Here is a 17658-nt window from a genome sequence, read left to right on the forward strand (position 1 = left end):
TCTCCTTCCCGGAGCGGCTTTCCTTTCCAGATAAAGGCTTGCCAGTTTACTCTGCTCTCTGGTCTGAGTAGAAGTGTAATTCTCACGCTAATGTACATGGATCTACTTTTTCCGGCTAGCCAACAGGAGTAAAAACGACTCTCAGAGTAAAATGAACTAGGATGCTGACTGAGAGATGAATTTAGACAAGATAAAACGTCCAAAGAAGAAAGCCGGGTGGCGGTGGTGGCGCACGCCTTTAATCCCAGCACTCAGGAGGCAGAGGCAGGTGGATCTCTGTGAGTTCGAGGCCAGCCTGGTCTGCAAGAGCTAGTCCCAGGACAGGCACCAAAGCTACAGAGAACCTTGTCTTAAAAAAACAAAAATAAATAAATAAATAGAACAAAGAAAAAAAATAGATAAAAACTTAAAAGTCCCTAAGACTAGTTTATCTTCAGATTTCCTTCATATTGGTTAACAATAAGATTATGGTATAATTAGTCTATGATATACGTGTGTGTGTGTGTGTGTGTGTGTGTGTGTGTGAGTGTGTGTGTTTTATATGCTTACTTTCCGAGACAGGGTTTTACATATTCCAGGCTGGCTTCAAACTCTCCGTGTAGGTAAGCTTGACCTTTAATTTCCGGTTCTTGCCTGCTGGGATTACGGGCCTTTGCTGGATGCCCGGATTTACACAGTGCTGAGGATCAGTCTCATGGTTTGTGTACCCTAGCCACATATGCTACCAAGGCCTCATCTATAAAGATTTTAGGAGGACTCATGGCAGCCTGGTCACACATGCGGGGCACCAGGCCATGTGGGGGCCCAGGCTGCACAGCTGTCATAGCAGGTAGTACTGGGTTCCAGGAAAAGTCCTAAACAGACACCACTCAGGAACAGACCATCCAACGGAAATTCCTAACGTTCCAACCATTAGATATAGGGCTACCTGCCAGCACACACCCATCGCTTTTCACCAGGACACCCCTAGACAAATGTCAGCCAATCAGGGGTCTTGAACCTTAGAAGTCCCTCACCCCCACCTTTGCTACTACAAAAACCAACCCCAATTGAGCTCAGGGCTCTCTGATCACTCCAATACACTGGACTCACATAGAGTCCGAGTTTGCAAACTTGTGTAAGAATAAAGACTCTTGCTTTTAATTACAGGATTCAGTCTCCTAGTTGGTTTTGGGGGGGTACTCCGTGATTTGGGCATAACAATTAGTGTGGATCTCTAAGCAACTGGGATTCTTTCAGAAACCATTGCAACCATTATATTGTCTTCTGAGACAAACACAATCAATAATAATCAATTATTTGATCTAGAAGGATAGTTTTCAAAATCTGGCACCAGTTATGCACCTTCCCCCAAACATGTCTTTGCAACTGATAATGATAGGCTTCATAAAAATTGAGCTACTGAAAATTTTCTATATGATCAACTTTTGCAAATGAGGTTCCACTTTTCCTTAACTAAGCTCATCGCATGACTCTCACGCATGTTAACTATGCCAAAGCCGGACAACAGACTTTTCATTTACTGGCAAGAAAAAAAATTTCCTCAAGACAAAAGGAACAGGATGTTAGCAAATTATGGAAGAGTTTATTAGCCTTGGAACAGGAACAACTGACTTGGGACACAGAGTACTCCGCATTTTCAACTTCTGTGTGGCTTTTGTCTCTACTACCAAGGGGTATGGCGGCTCTGGTGAATCATTTAACAAACTGTCAAAATCCTACGATTTAAATGCATCTTTTAAGAAAATTTTTTAGAAAAGCAACAGTGATTCCTAGAAGACAGATTATTACTAAGAATTAGTCATTGTAAGCTAAACTTTCTGTCATTAAAAAACACTTTTTATTCTGAAATAAGTTTAGGGTTATAAAAATGACAAATAAAATGGGATTAGCTTGGTGGCACATGCCTGTAATCCTAACACTTGAGAGGCAGAGCCAAGATGATCTCAGTGAGTCCAAGGCCAGCCTGATCTATTGAGTAAGGTACCCGTTGCAAGTGCTACATAGTAAGATTCTGTCATAAAACCACAATGAAAGTTGCAAAAGTTATGTGAAAAGTTTCTATACCCTGATAAGCCTCTCCACCGATGCAGCAATCAAATCAGACCAAATCAAACCAAGTTAGAAAAAGCCCAGGTTTAATGGATAAAAATGTTCTCAGATGGTTTTCCAGCTCCCCCCTCCCATCCGTACCCCACAAGAGGAGAGTCTGTTTTCTGGGGGCCAGTTTAAATACCCTGTGGGAGTGATCGTGAACACTTCTGGGGGAGAGGGTCATCATTTGGTGGGCTTTCTGAGATGCAGCAGGGTCTGGAGAGAGGGGGCTTGGGGTGGAGCTTCGATTCGAACATTCCAGACACTTTGGGTAAATGGCTGCCAGGGGCTAGGGTGAAGCTTCTACCAGAACATTATTTTAAAAATTCCTACTCAAACTGGTCAATGATGGCACATGCCTTTTACTCCCAGGACTCAGGAGGCTGAGGCAGGCAGACCTCTGTGAGTTCAAGACCAGCCTTGTCTACATAATGAGTTTCAGGCTAGTCAGGGCTACAAAGTGAGACCCTGTCTCAAAAAAAAAAAACCCACCAAAATTATATATATTTTATGTATATATATATATAAAATTAGGGTTTTTTGGAGACAGGGTTTCTCAGTGCAATAGCCCTGGCTTTCCCGAGGCTCACTTTGTAGACCAGGCTGTCCTTGAAGTCTGCTTCCTGAGATTAAAGGCAAGTGCCAGGGCTGGAGAGATGGCTCAGAGGTTAAGAGCATTGCCTGCTCTTTCAAAGGTCCTGAGTTCAATTCCCAGCAACCACATGGTGGCTCACAACCATCTGTAATGAGGTCTGGTGCCCTCTTCTGGCTTGCAGACATACACACAGACAGAATATTGTATGCATAATAAATAAATATTTAAAAAAAAAAAAAAAGGCAAGTGCCACCATGCCCAGCTATTTATTATTTTTAGGTGTGTATGATGTGTAAGTGTGGGTGCTTGCATGCCTGGCACGGATGTGGAGGCTAAGAACAAAGCTTTTACGACAGCCTCTATCTAGTGGATTATTATAGCAGCTGAATTGCGCTGGGCTGTCTGACCGGCTCCAGTGAATGTTGGGGAAGGGTGTTGAATAAACTTTGCCTGTGGGGTATCTTATTATTTTTTTAATATGATTTATTTTATGCGTATTGTTGTTTCGCCTGTATGTATGTCTATTTGAGGCTATCAGATCCCCCAGGAGTGGTGTTACAGACAATTGTAAGCTGTCACGTGTGGGTGCTGGGAGTTAAAATCTGGTGTCTTGGAAGAGCAGCCACTGAGTCATCTCTCCAGCCCCCAAACGACACCTTATTATTTCTGCTTTGGAGATGCTCAAATTGTGAATCCTGATTCAACGAACTCCTCTCTCCCTTTAGGAATGATCTTATTCTTGGGTTTGAGTAGTTTTCAGTAAGTTTTGACAACAGTCTTTTATTAGATATGGTGTTTCCAAGTCCTTCTCCCCCTGGGGAACTTTGGAGGTTTCTGATGTGGCCCATTCAGTCTGTAAGGTAGAATCCAGGCATCCGTGTATGGGCAAACACAGACTGATGCTTCTAAACAGCTCTACTAGTCAGCAGGAAGATATGAGCTTCCGAGGAATGTGTGATGATGCACTCATGCTGCAGCACCCAGGAAGCTGAGGCAGGAGGTTACTGACGCTGAGGCCAGCCTGGGTTACATAAGTATGGTCTTATTTCAAAACAAACAGACATACAAACAAAACAAACAAAAGCAAAAACAAAACCAAATAAAAAAATCCAGGACAAAAAAAGACACCAAACAAATAAATGAGCAAATGAGCTACCAAGCTATGAAAAAACACAGAAGATTCCAAGGAGTATCAGTGGATTAAGGAGCCCTTCTGAAAGGGCTGTATGTACACTCCGATTTCAACTATACGGTATTTTGGAAAGAACAAAACCATAAACAGAGGGTAATGGGAACTCTCTGTACTTCCACCTGGCTGGCCAGGAACACGATATGTAGACCAAGGTAGTTGTAACTTACTGTGTGTACTTTCTGTTCAATTTGCTGTGGATCTAAAACTCTCCTAAAAAAACAACAAAACAAACTTTTGCGGGTGAATCTAATGTGCAGCTGTGGTTGAAAATTACTAGGCTTGGTCTTTGCAGACGGTCTTTTTAAAAAATTAAGTTATCTATTGCTATTTTTGTTCAAAGGTTGAATAAATGAAAGTTCAGTAAGGAGTGTGGGGCATAGTTTTGGTAATCTCACAAACCAAGGGGCTCTAGATCTAAGAGGTATGTTTGTTAATGGAATCATAAATAGATCTCCATGTGCACCCCTAGAGGCAGGTGCTTTTTCCCCCTCTTCTTCCACTACCCCACTCCTTGCACCACCGCAGCCATCGACGACAAGTCGCGACCTCATTAGGTAGCCAAGGATGACCTTGAACTCCAGATCCTTCAGCCCCCTCCAGGTCCCCAGTGTCCCAGCCACGGGCGGGCGCCACTCTCAGCGACCAGTTTTTTTGATTTTTCAATGTCCGTGAAATAAAACTTTGAAAGGAATAACTATGCAAGTACGAATGATCACAAGCCGCAGGGGGAAAAAAAAAATTGAGAAGTCCTGGGGCTGCTGCTTCCCGGGGCTCCGAGGGGGCCGCCAGGAGGCACGCGTCCCATCTGCACCGAGGCGATAACGCCGAGCTGCCTTCCCCGGCTCGCCGCGAAGCGCTCGGCTGAAACCGCAGGGCGCTCGTCCTCAGACGTTCGAGGGCAGGGGCGGGGTGACCCGAGGCCCGACCCCGTGGCCTCCGCTCCGCGGGACTCCGAAGACCCGCGCCGGGGGAGGCGGGCGGGGCCTGCGCGAAGCAGCTGCCGGCGGCGCGCGCCGATTGACAGCGCGGCCAGGCCGGCTCCCGGAGGCCTGAGGAAGAGCTGTAGCCGTCCGCCCCAGGGAGCCCCGGGGCGTCCCCCGCCGTCGTCCATCGTCGTCCCGCTCGGCCGGTCTCCGCAGCGCCCCAGGTGGCCGCGGGCAGGGCGGCCGGGAGGCGTTCGCTCCGCCTCCGCCCGCGCGGCCTCCGCCAGCCTCCCCGCCCGGCGCCCGGTCGAGCCTTCTCCTGCCCCCGCCCGGCTGGCGATGGACGCGGCCTCTCCCCGCTGCCAGGGGCAGCTGCGCGCGGGCCTCGCTTTGAACCGCAGGGCCTGAGGAGCCGCGTGCTGAGAGGGTCGGGACCCGCGCTGGCCGCCGCCGCCGCCGCCGCCGCCGCCGCCGCCGTCGCTCGGGAGGAGCTCTCGCTTCCTTGTCACCGGGTCCCCGCGGAGGAAGGGGAGGGACGAGACGCGGCTTTTCCTGTGCCGCCTGCCTGGCTCGACCTGCGCGGCCTGCGGCTTCCTGGGAACGTGAAGGCCGCGGTCGGGCCTGGCTCCGCCCGCGGCCTGCTTGTTGGAGCTGGACCGGAGCTGTTTGGGACGCCGAGCCGGGGTAAGAGGCTACGGGGAGGGCAGGCGGGGGCGCCGGGCGCCGTCGGCGGGGTGGTGGGCCTGGCCTGCGCGAGGATCCGGGCGGCCGAGCCCAGTGGCGGGTGCGAAGCTGGACCCCGGCGCCGTGAGGTCGGCCACTGCCGCCGCCTCCTCTCCGTCTCGGACCCTTTGTTCCCCTCCCCGGGCCCTTACGGGGCTTGGTTTGCTGGCGCCGGAGCTCCGGCTGCGCTCCCCTTGTCCTTGATCAGCCTCTGCCGCCCGATCGAGGACGGGGACCGGGGACCGGGGACGTCCCGCTGGGCCTCCGAGTTCCGGGAGCCCCGCAGCGCGGCCGCTCGGCTGCTTCCTCTCGAGCACGCAGGCTGGCTGGCTGCTTCCCCAGAACTTCGCCCTCCTCCCGCAGGCAGGTAGCTGACTTAGCCGGCTTGGGTGTCAGCGGCTCGGCCTCGGCCTCGGGCAGGCCCAGGATGGTGGGGCAGCCCCCGGGGCGCCGCCGATGGTTGCCCACCGCGACCCGCCTCTTGGTTCCCACACCGGCAGGTGGATTGCGTGCGACCCCAGGCTGTCCTGTGGTCAGGCGCTTAACGAAGAGATTTGTAATGACTCGTCTACCTAAACTACTTCTCGTTTTAGTTTTTTTTTCCCTTTTTAATGAAAAATAACTCCCCCATTGTGTGGGAACCGAGAGTGGCTTATTTTTTTTTCTTGGCTTCGTAACCTGTTAGTTGCATTTACTTTAAGTATTCAAAAAAAGTTTTAAGAACACTCGCCAAGACTGCCAGAAGTTCTAACCAGTATTGCCCCCCCATAGGTAGATTTCATATCTAATTACTGTTTGTATTTGGATATATTTTGGAGTGAGTTTGCGAATTCAAAATTTGTGAAGTTGTTGCTGAGAAAGGAGATATTCAATTTGAAGGGGAATTGGATCAGAATGTGTATATAGTTTCCTTACGAGTACTGGATATGACCCGTATCGGAATCCCAGTTTTTATTTTGTTTTGTTTTTCGGGCGGGGGTGTGGGGTGTTGCAGGGAGACATTTGCTGGTAAAACAACTTTTTTGTAGGTGTTCTTTGCTTTTTGGCACGGACATTGCTGATAACAGTAGTGGGTTCCAAAGCTTATTCCACTGTCTGACAGAGACAGCTCTGGTTTCTGGCTAACTAGCAACCTAGTCAGCATGAACTCTTGTGTTAAATTGTTTTGTGTTTAGTGTACCTGAACATTAAGCTCAGGAAGTAGAGGAAAGTTGAAAACGGCTACATTATAGTATACTTTTTGTGGTAATACACTTGGGAAAGTTTTTAAAGTCATGTGTATTTGTTTATGCTTTTGTGTGTGTGTGCCTGTGTGTATGTGCATGCTATAGAGCAATACGGAAATCAGAGGACGACTGTAGGTGTGTGTGTGTGTGTGTGTGTGTGTATACTAGTTTGACGACCTTACAAACACTTTGGATGTACAGGAAAAAACTGTAAACACAGGCTGATCAGTTCTGAGCCTTTGAAAACCCATTTTTCCATTTTTAACTTAGACAAGGAGGTGTTTCAAAGACCATGGCCGACGTGGATCCCGACACGTTGCTGGAGTGGCTGCAGATGGGGCAGGGAGATGAAAGGGACATGCAGCTGATAGCCCTGGAACAGCTCTGCATGCTGCTTTTGATGTCCGACAACGTGGATCGCTGTTTTGAAACGTAAGTGCATTCCTTCATCAGCTTCCTCTAGGGTCGCTGCCGTGACATCTGGTTCCAGCCATTTGCTGACTTTAGTTTGTATGAAAACGTCACCAGTGAATTTTTAAATGTCCTTTTGGACATTTCTGCAGTCGTCTGTTTACTTTGCTGAGGAATAAAAGGTGGCGGGAAATGGAACCCTAGTAATGATAATTGTGGTTATGTAAATACATACCTGTTGAATGACTGTGAATTAGGAATACTAATATTAACCCATAACTTGGTTGAGTCAGTTAGGAAACATCTCATAAACTGAGGAGAATATACATGTTTATCTTCTTTAAAGCTGGTTCTGTCTGTGTGGCTGACTAGGAGAGTAAGAGTGGAACCGCCTGTTTCTTTGGTTTTCATATGCCATTGCGCTTTTGTTAAAATAACTTTCTGGTTTGTAAAGTTCATTTTGAGAAGGTACATTGATTGTTACATAGAGTGTGTGTGTGTTTGCGCATGTGTGCTTGCGTGCGTGCCATGGCAAGCATGTAGAAACCAGAGCACAACTTGAGGGAGTTGATTTCTCATGTGGGTTCCAGGCTTGAGCTAAAGTTGTCAGGTTTATGGTAAGTACCTTTACCAGCCAAGCCATTTCACCACCCCAAATCTGGGGAGTTTCAAATAGTTTCATTCAGAGATGATAATAGAGTTTGCTTAAAAATATAAAAAAAGTCGCTACTAGATAGGCCACTAAAGTCATGTTTTCCTCTTGTGTGATTCTAGTTCAGTAAAAGAATAAATGTTGTTCTGAGTTCATTTATGTTTACAGTTCTGAATTCCAATAAGTCATTACAAACTTTTTATATATACTTTAATGCTATTTAGAGGTAATTAGAAAATATTTGAGATATTAGCCTAAAGCTTGGCATAATTAATGCCTTTGAGGTGGAAACGTACTATATTACTTGCTAAATCTATACTATCTTTTCAACTTGTTTTCTCTTGAGTTTTAAGAGTAATAGTTTTTGAGTAATAGTTTGGAATAGTTTGGAATTTTGTTAAAACAGTATTATTTTAGCTGGATATGGTAGTTCTTGCTTTTAATCCCAGTGCTGGGGAGCTGGAGGTAGAAGAAGCAGAAATTAAAGGTCATCAATACATAGTGCAGCAAACTCTCTTGTTGGACTGTCTTGTATGGTACTGCCAGCTCCCCAGTAATGATGTTGAGGCTTAATATTAGTTATGAAAGCTTGGCCTTAGGTTAGGCTCTTTCCCAACTAGCTCTTATAACTTAATTAACCAATACTTTTTAAATCTGTGTTCTGCCACGTGGCTCGGTTACATCTACTTAGTATGGCACAACTGACTTGCTCTAAGTCTGCTGGTGAAATCTGTCTTCCTAGATTCCTCTTCCCAGTTTCTCTGCCCACAAGTCTCGCCTATTGTCTCCTGCTGAGCTATTGACCATTTAGCTCTTTAATAAACTGATCAGAAGACACCTTAGGCAGAGATACCTCTTTACAGTGTAAACAAATATTCCTGAAACAACACAGTTAGTCCAAGCCAGTCTGAGCTACTGGAAACCCTATCTCAAAAAAAATCTCAAAGCAAGGGTGTCCTGGGATATGGCTCGATGAGTAAAGGTACTTATTCCAAGTCTGAGGATGAGGATGTGAGTTCAGTGCCCAGAATCTGTGTTATAGAAGGAGAGAACCTGTTTTGGTAAGTTGTTCTCTAACATGTTTTTTTTTTTAAATTTTATGATTTATTTATCTTTTATTTTATGTGCATTGGTGTGAAGGTGTCAGGTCCCCTGGAACTGGATTTTCAGACAGTTGTGAGCTGCCATGTGGTTGCTGGGAATTGAACTCAGGACCTCCGGAAGAGTAGTCAGTGCTCTTAACCTCTGAGCCATCTCTCCAGCCCCTCTCTAACATGTTTGAACACAGAGTTGATAGAAGCCCTTATAATAAACTAATAAGCTTCCACATCGTAGGGGTTGGCTTAACTCCTTTTATCAGTAGCTTTTTTTTTTTAATTTCAAGACAGGGTTTCTCTGTGTAGTTCTGTCTGTCCTGAAACTCATTCTGTAGACCAGACTGGCCTTGAACTCACAGAGATCCTTCCAACTGCTGGGATTAAATGAGTATGCCACCACCACCAGGAGATCAGTAGATTCTTAAGAGAATAACTTAGTTTCTCCTTGATAACCTATTTTAGTAGGATTTATAGAAACATACGGTAGAAGTATTCGTATGTTTCATTACATAGTCACCGTCGGATTGAGAGTTACTGTTTTGTTTAAAGGTTTATTTTTGCTTCTGTGTATGCGTGTCTGCATTCATGCCGTGTGCCTGAAGAGGCCACTTGGCCTTCCCTGGACTGGAGTTACAGGTGGCGGTGAGCAACCTGATGTGGGTGCTGGGGTCCAGCCCAGTTCCTCTGCAGGATCTTTGAGTGTTCTTAACTGCTGAGCCAGTGCTTCACTTTGTGCATTTAAAAAGTCATTCTTGTCACCTCCCACCCCTGTAGGGGGGGCAGCATTGTAGTATGGGGTTGAAAACCTGCTGGGGGAGAAAGTCACACTTGCCTGTTAAGTGTTACTTTATATTTTCTCTTTAGTTCTCTCTCTCTCTCTCTCTCTCTCTCTCTCTCTCTCTCTCTCTCTCACACACACACACACACACACACACACACACACACACACACGGTGGCTTGTTTTTGTTGTTTTGTTTTTTCGAGATAGGGTTTCTCTGTGTAACAACTCTAATTGTCCTAGAACTAGCTTTGTGGACCAGGCTGGCCTCACAGAGATCCACCTGCCTCTGCTTCCTGAGTGCTGGTTTTAAAGGCATGCACCACCACTGCCTGACTGAGTGCGTTTTTGTTTTTGTTTTTTGTTTTTTTTAAAAGAAATATTGAGGTTTTCCTTTTCTTTAAACATTGTGATTTATTATTGTGTGTGCTTGTGCACACGCGCACCAAATTGGTTCTTGGTATTCACCACTGACCTGAGTTCAATACCTGAGATCTGCATGGCCTTAAAGAAGATAAACATATATGTTCTTCTCCATGTATGAGAGGCTTCAAGAGTTCCTCCTGCTCCTTCTGCCCCCACCTCCCAAGTTTGGCATTAAAGGTGTGTGCTACCATATCCAGCTAAAATAATACTGTGTTAGCAAAAATCCAAACTGTTATGTAGAAACCACTGAAAAGGCAATGTAGATTTAGCAGGTAGTATAGTCTGTCCCAGGGATTGGACCCAGTCTGTCCTGTTGATGGCAGGTGCCTCTGTCTGCTGAGTTGTGGCACTGGCCCTAGTAGAGGTGTTTATAACAGCAGTTAAAGAAACTGTTACTGCATTAAAACAGTTTAGAGAAGAGTTCCAAAAAAATTACATTTATGCATGTATTTATTTGTGTGTACATGCATGTAGAAGTTGATTTTTTTTTTTCCCTTCTACCATGTAGATCCCAGCTAGTGGACTCAAGTAAGCAAGCTTGGTGGCAGGTGCCATCTACTGAGCCATCATTGACGTAAAGAAATATATATATATATATGTATGTATATATATATATATGTATATATATATGAAGATTTGTTTGTTTTTAGCTGGGCATAGTGGTGCTTGTCTTTGATTCCAGCAGAAGCAGGTGGATGTCTGTGAGTTCAAGGCCAGCCTGGTCTACTTGAGTGAGTTCAAGGGCACCTAGATTGTTACACAGAGAAACGCTATCTAGAAACAAACGATTTGTTTTTATTTCATGTGTATGTGATTGAAATGAGGTAATTCAGCCAGTGCTTTCACCAGTTTAGACCACTTGCTGCCCTGTTTCCCCTTGAGTCTTGGTTTGCTTTCGTCATTCTTTAGCCATGTAGTTATTTTTGGTTATGACATTATGGCCATAGGTTCAAGTTCTTTTTATACAAGATTTACTTTTATTGTACGTGTATGAATGTTTTGCCTGTGCGTATGCACATGTGGCTTGAAGTGTCAGATCCCCTGCTACTGGAGTTGTAGATGGCTGTGAGGCACCATGTGGGTGCTGGGAACTGAACCCAGGTTCTCTGCAGGAACAGCAAGTGTCCTTAACCATCCAGCCTTTATTTTTCAGTCCCGACACTCAAATTCTTACAGTCTCGTTGTCTACTTAGCTTCTGTTCCTCCGTAAAATGGCTGTGTGGTCTCAGTGGGGATTAGTGGAGAGGATTTGTGGGAAAAGTGTTTCAAGGGAAGTCATATGATAAGCTTGAATTATATTTTGGCACATTATTTCTTGAAACAGTGATAAATTTGTGAGTCTTTCTTGTTCTTAAACAGGTTCTCATGCATCCTGGGTTGGGCTGAAATTTGTTTGCTAGCCAAGAAGGGCTTCAGTTCTGCCTCGTCCTCTCCAGCGCTGGGATTGCAAGTTTGTGCCACCATATACCCAGCTTTTGTTTGGTTTTTGAAGCAGTGTTATCACTATAGCTCAGTCTGGCCTAAGACCCACCATGTAATGCAGGCTGGCTCCCAACAGAAGGTGATCCCTGAGGGCTGGGATTCCACTTGTGCACCACAGCTGACTTCTCTTCTGCCTCAGCTTCCTCAGGACCAGAATTGCAGGCACCAGCCCCCTCTATCCAGCTTTTAAAGTCTTTTAAAGTCAACAAATAGGGCAGGTGAAAACCAAGACAGGTTTTAGGAGACAGGATTTCTCTGTAGCTCTGACTGTCCTGGAACTCACTCTGTAGACCAGGATGGCCTTGAACTCACAGAGTTCCACCTGCCTTTGGCTCTCAAGTGTTGGGAGCAAAGGTGTGCGCCACTACAGCCTAACAAATTTTCTACAGCCATAGACAATCTTCCAACTTGATTTGTTAAAGTTAATGGTCTGGTTATGTCTAATAAATCAAGACATGCCCACATATTTGATACATTTTGCCTGGTTTCTTTGGATTGAAAGTGTGCATCTGTACAGTTAGGAAAGGCGCATACTGCATTGAAAACCATGGTTTTTGAACTGGGCTAGAGCTGAGTTCAGAATTCTGCCTTCATTGCAAAGCCGTCATGGAATAGACTTTTGAGCCTGATTCCTAATCCTTGTTGGGTTTTGATGAAAATCAAGTGAGGCTAATACATGTGAAATACTAATGTGGTGCTTTTTGCATAATAGTTAAATGATTTTCTCCTTGGAATTGTTCTGAATCTCTATGGGCTTGTTTGACTGTCCTTTTGGAGTTAACGAATATGCTTTTAGTGTTCAATCTCCAAGCACTGTAAATTGGCTCAGCTGTTGAAGGCTGGGACCGTAGTTTGATCCCTGAAACCGACTGGGAGAATAAACCTGACTCTTGCAATTTGTCGTTTGACTTTGACACATATACACAATAGCAAATAGCCACACTCAAGTAAATAACAAAACAAAAAAACTCATACTACAACAGATCAAGAGCAGAAGCAAATGCACCAAGTTTTTTTCCATTAAGGCAAGCTGTAGGGAGAGAGATTTATAAAAGGACTAATTCTTACCTTACCGCCACTCTTCTCTCAAATGCTTTATTTAGTCATTTTTATTTTAACTTCATTTTTTTACAAGCTATAGTTAAGACATAAGAAGCTTACTATTCTCAATTTTATTTTTTTAATGAAGCAGAGTTGGGGTACTTTTTCTAATTTTAAAAAATGATTTAATTTTGTGTGCATTGTTGTTTTGCATGTATGTATGTATGTGTGAAAATGTCAAATCCCCTGGAGCTGGCGTTACTGACAGGTGTGAGCTGTCATGTGAGTGCTGGAATTGAACCCCGATTCTCTGGAAGAGTAGACAGCATTTTTAGCTGCTTAGTCATCTCTTCAGCCTCACTTTTTCAGTTATATTTTATTTATTGTATGTGTGTCTAGGGTAAGTGCCGCAGGATGCTGGTGGAGGTCAGGTGGTCTGCAGGGGTTCTTTCCTTCTGCCGTGTCAGTCGTATTCCGCAAGTGTCTTAAAAGCCTATTGTTTTGGAGACAGGGTTTCTCTGTAGCCCTGCCTGGCCTGGAACTTATTTTATAGACCAGATTAGCCTCAGACACAGATCCACCTACCTCTGCCTCCTGAGTACTGAAATTAAAGGTGTGCACCCCCACACCTTGCCTAAAGACTGCAGATTGTAGCATGAGGGCTCATAAAGAAGTCATTGTGTGATGTGCACCTGAGCGCTTGGCTAGAGACTTCTCAGCCTTTGGGTGTGGGTACTTAGGGAGGCCATCAGGAGCCTTTTTAACTTAAATTTTATTATGTATTTATTTATCATTATGTATATGTATACATGCGTGGGGAGGCAGTACATATGATTGTCATGACATGGATGTACCAGTGAGAGGACAGTTTTGTGGAGTTGGTTTCCTGCTAATTTTATATGAATTCTGAGAATCAAACTCAGGTCATCAGGCTTGTCAACAAGCACCTTTACCAGATGAGGCATCTTACCAGCCTGACCCATTCTTTTTTGAGACAAGGACTCCCAGTGGAGCATGAAACTTGCCAGTTAGACTAGGCTGTCTGACCTCAAGCTCTCCATTCTGGGAATATATAAACCCATGACAGCATGCCCTGCTTTTTTTCGCCCTTCTTATTAAAAAAAATTATAATGTGTGTGTGTGTCTGTGTCTGTGTCTGTCTGTCTGTCTGTCTGTTATGCAAGTGGACCACATGTAAGGACAGCATTCTAGAGTTAGTTTTCTCCTACCAAATGGGACTCAGGAATCAAAATCAGATCTTCAGGCCATTTTAGCTTTTTTTTTTTTTTTCTTTTTTAAACCCACCTGAGATCCTGAGATAGGGTTTCTCTGTAGCTTTGGAGCCTGTCCTGGAACTAGCTCTTGTAGACCAGGCTACCTCGAACTCACAGATATCTGTCTCCCTCTGCCTCCCGAGTGCTGGGATTAAAGGCGTGTACCACTACTGCCTGGCCGGTCCATTTAAAAAATCATTTTCAGTTATGTATGTTTGAATGTGGGTGTGTATGTGCACGAGTGTAGATGCTTTCGGAGGCCAGGCATGTTAGATGCCCTAGAGCTGTCTAGAGACAGTTGTGAGCCGTCTGATGCGAGGGCTGGGAACCAAACTCTGATCCTCTACCAGCAGAGCAAGTGCTGTTAACCACTGAGTCATCTCTGCAGCCCTCAAAAGACATTTTAACAGATTTTAAGCCTGGATGCTTTGGGAAAATGAGACATACACAAGTGTGGGAAGCCCGTGCTTCCCTGGGGAGTTGCCAGGGGTTATTTTAGATTAAACTCTCAGTACATTTTTAAATCCCCCAGATTCACTTTGAGTATAGTAAATAGAGGACCTGAACAACACATACGATGATTGTTTAGGATTCATAATTTTTAAATCCTAACAAGTTCCTATGACTATCACTTTCCTGCAAGTGTACAGCTCATGGTAACCTGACATGCTCAAATTGTGCCTGCAGCTGTCCCCGAAGTAATCAGTCCCCTAGCCTTCAGTCATCTCATTACCACATTAACCTTTTCACTATATTTATTTATGTTTTTTGCAGCAGGGTCTCTTGTAGCCCATACTGGTCTCAAACTGGCTGTGCAGCCAAGAATGACCTTAAACTCTCAGCCCACTGCTCCACCGTCCAGACGCTGGGATCACGAGTGTATGATGCAGGGATGGTTTGAGGGGTGCTGGGGGTCCAGCTCCGTGCATGTTCGGCAAGCTCTCTACCGACCGGGCCATAGCCCCAGCCCGGGAGAAACGCTTTGTCTTTTATAGTTATTGGTTTATTTCTGTAATTTAGGGCCCACTTGTAATTTTTAAACTTATTAACATGACTTTTTCTTCAACATCCACCACTAAGCTATCACAAATATCATGAACAAATCCAACTCCAGTTTTTGGCTAGGGGAGTGGTGGTGTACTCCTGTAATCTCAGCATTTCAGAGGCCAAGATAGGATAATTGCTGCAAATTAGGGCAATTTAGCCTGGGCTAAGACCCTGTCACAAAACAAACCTTTCATTATTGTCCTGTGACGGGTGCCATCCCCCTCTTCTTCCTTTGACACTCTCAAACTCTGTGGTTCAGTAGATCCAGGCTATTTTGCCTTTTAAAATTCTCTCCAAACTGTTGTTTTCTTTTACCTTTTTTTGTGATGTCTGTGGAAGAGAGAAGTAAGATAGAACCTTGCCATGTAGCCCTGGCTGACCTGGAACTTGCTGTGTGGTCAAGGATGGTGAATTCTGATCTAGCAGAATGCTGGGATTGTGTAGTGCTGGAGACTGGATTTAGGACTTCGGGCCCTCTAGGCAAGAAACCTACTACCAAGTTAGTTTCCAGCTTCCTCAGCCCCTTTGAAAATCTTTGCATTTTGAGTCAGAGCTTATTGGTTAGGCTGACCATGAATTTACTCTAGCCCAGGCAGGCCTTGAACTTGGAGATCCTGCTTTAGCTCCCAAATAGCTGGGATTATAGTCTTGAACCACCAGACCTGCTTGATCTGTGTTATACTGAGGGGATGACTCATCTGTATTTAATTTTCTAATATATTCCATTGGTCATGTGGAAAATACTTTCCACTGGTTGTACAGATATTTTAAATGTTGACATATTTCATCTTAACAGTACAAAAGCTCACATTTGTTACTATGACTACTAATTATATAAAAAGTCTTTATTGGGATGCTGTCAGCTCTTTGTGGCAATTATATTCTCCAGAGTGGTAGTTTTTGTTTGAAAGTGTGAATGTTTTTATGATTGGTAACAAGCCCCATTGCTTGTTTTTCTTGCATTAAAAGGTTTGCTTCATTACATTTTTAAGAAAATGTTTACCAGATAGCTTGATCATACCTTATTTATAAATTTGTTTTTTGCGTGTGTGTGCCTAGCTGCCTTGAGTCTTGTGGAGGTCAAAGGTAAACATGGCTGTCCATGGCCTGAGTCCTTTGGAATTGAACTCAGGTTATCAGGCTTGGTGGCCAGTTCCTTTACTTGCTGAATGACCTCACCAGTGTTTGCTAGATATCTAAGCCTCTACAATCAGTTTGTTTGGTAGTTCTTGAATAAAATGTTATTGCAAGAAAATAGCCACTGGTTCAGTTCTCAGACAGTTGAGCAGGTATTTTTCACTAACAAGCTATTATATTATTCTTTGGTTATGTAGAAGTTATTTGTGCTTTCTTCTCATTTTCTTTGTAGAATAATTGAAAGGTTTATATCTGAAGGGTTCAGGTTTAGTAAGATTAATAATTTTGTTGCTCCATCGAAGTTCTTCTTTGAAATTGGCTTTTATTTCCTGTTAGTTCCTGGCAGTGAAGAGTGCAGTTACTAGTATTAACTGTACTTGTGAGTTTTCACTGTAGTAACTCGTGTTAGCTAGTATTAACTAGTATTAAATGTAACTACTGCCCTCAACACAGTGAAGCTCCGGTAAGTTAGTTTTGTTTTGTTTTTTTGTTTGTCTGTTTGTTTTGGAAAGAGGTTCTCAACTGTGTAACCCTGGCTAGCCTGGAATTCTTTTGTAAAATCAAGCTGAACTCACGGTGATACACCTGCCTCTGCCTCCCAAGTGCTGGGGTTAAAGAAGGGGTACCACCTCCTGCAGCTTTATCCTGCCTTGCTTTCACTTCCTATGCATAGGAGACAGTGACTCAAGGAGAGAAAGGAAGTCTCATTGAATACAGTGAGGTCAGGAGCATGAAGTCTGAAGATGTCCTTTGTATTTAGCGTCTTTCTCAAGTGGGCTGACCGCCAGGGCTGGATTTGAAAGGGCTGATGTGAAGACAGATCTTTGTTTAGGGCAGCACTGCTGTTCTCTGGGGATCAGGCCTTGTCTTCGGTAAGAGCTCCAGCTTTGAGTCCTTGATGTACACGATGGGAATCACCTGGGCTTCTCGTTAAACCAACATTCTGATCAAGTTGGTCAATATTCTTTCTTTTTTTTTAAATTAATTTTATTTTGTGTGCTTGAGTGTTTTGCCTGCATGTGTGTCTGCATCGTGTGTGTGCCTGGTGTTCTCAGAGGCCAGGAGAGGCCTCAGATCCCCAGAACTGGATTTACACACTTTTGAGCTGCCATGTGGATGCTGGGAATCAAACCTGGGTCCTACAAAAGCAACAAGTGCTTTCAACCCCTGAACCGTCTTCAGCCTTGGTCTGTATTCCTAACATGATTCTAGGAAACACAGCAAGAGTTTGTCAGAAAGTTCCACAAACCTGTAATCCCAGCATTTGAAAAGCTGAGGCAGGAGGGTCACTTAAGAATTTGCAACCAGCCGGGGCCTTCCTATATATAAGCTGCTTTGGCTGCTTAGAGCTTGCTCTGTAGGCCAGGCTGGCCTCAAACTCAGAGATCTGCCTGCCTTTCCCTTTGAGCTCTGCTATTAAAGGTGTCTATCACTAGACCTAGATCAATCATAGGCCTTAAATTGTTTTAGATTTAATAAGGAAAAATGGGAAAGAACTCCAGAGAGTGGGAAGAACTCCAGGGGAGGAAACATGCTTCTGCTTCTTTTGATCTTTTTGAT

General features: G+C 44.5%; 1 protein-coding gene across 9 annotated transcripts in view; it reads left to right on the forward strand.

Annotated features, from left to right (window-relative positions):
- Positions 1-5354: 5354 nt before the first annotated feature.
- Positions 5355-17658, forward strand: part of Hectd1 (HECT domain E3 ubiquitin protein ligase 1) — an 88022-nt gene continuing 75718 nt past the window's right edge. For all 9 annotated transcript variants that reach the window (XM_087911806.1, XM_087911811.1, XM_087911808.1 and 6 more), the window contains exons 1-2: positions 5355-5488; positions 7024-7185. In XM_087911806.1, the coding sequence (XP_087767932.1) occupies positions 7046-7185 (140 nt within the window). In that variant the 5' untranslated portion in view covers positions 5355-5488; positions 7024-7045. The remainder of the gene's footprint in view (positions 5489-7023; positions 7186-17658) is intronic.

This window comes from Myodes glareolus, chromosome 11 (genome assembly GCF_982192425.1).
Source record: "Myodes glareolus chromosome 11, mMyoGla1.1, whole genome shotgun sequence".
NCBI classification, from domain to species: Eukaryota; Metazoa; Chordata; class Mammalia; order Rodentia; family Cricetidae; genus Myodes; species Myodes glareolus.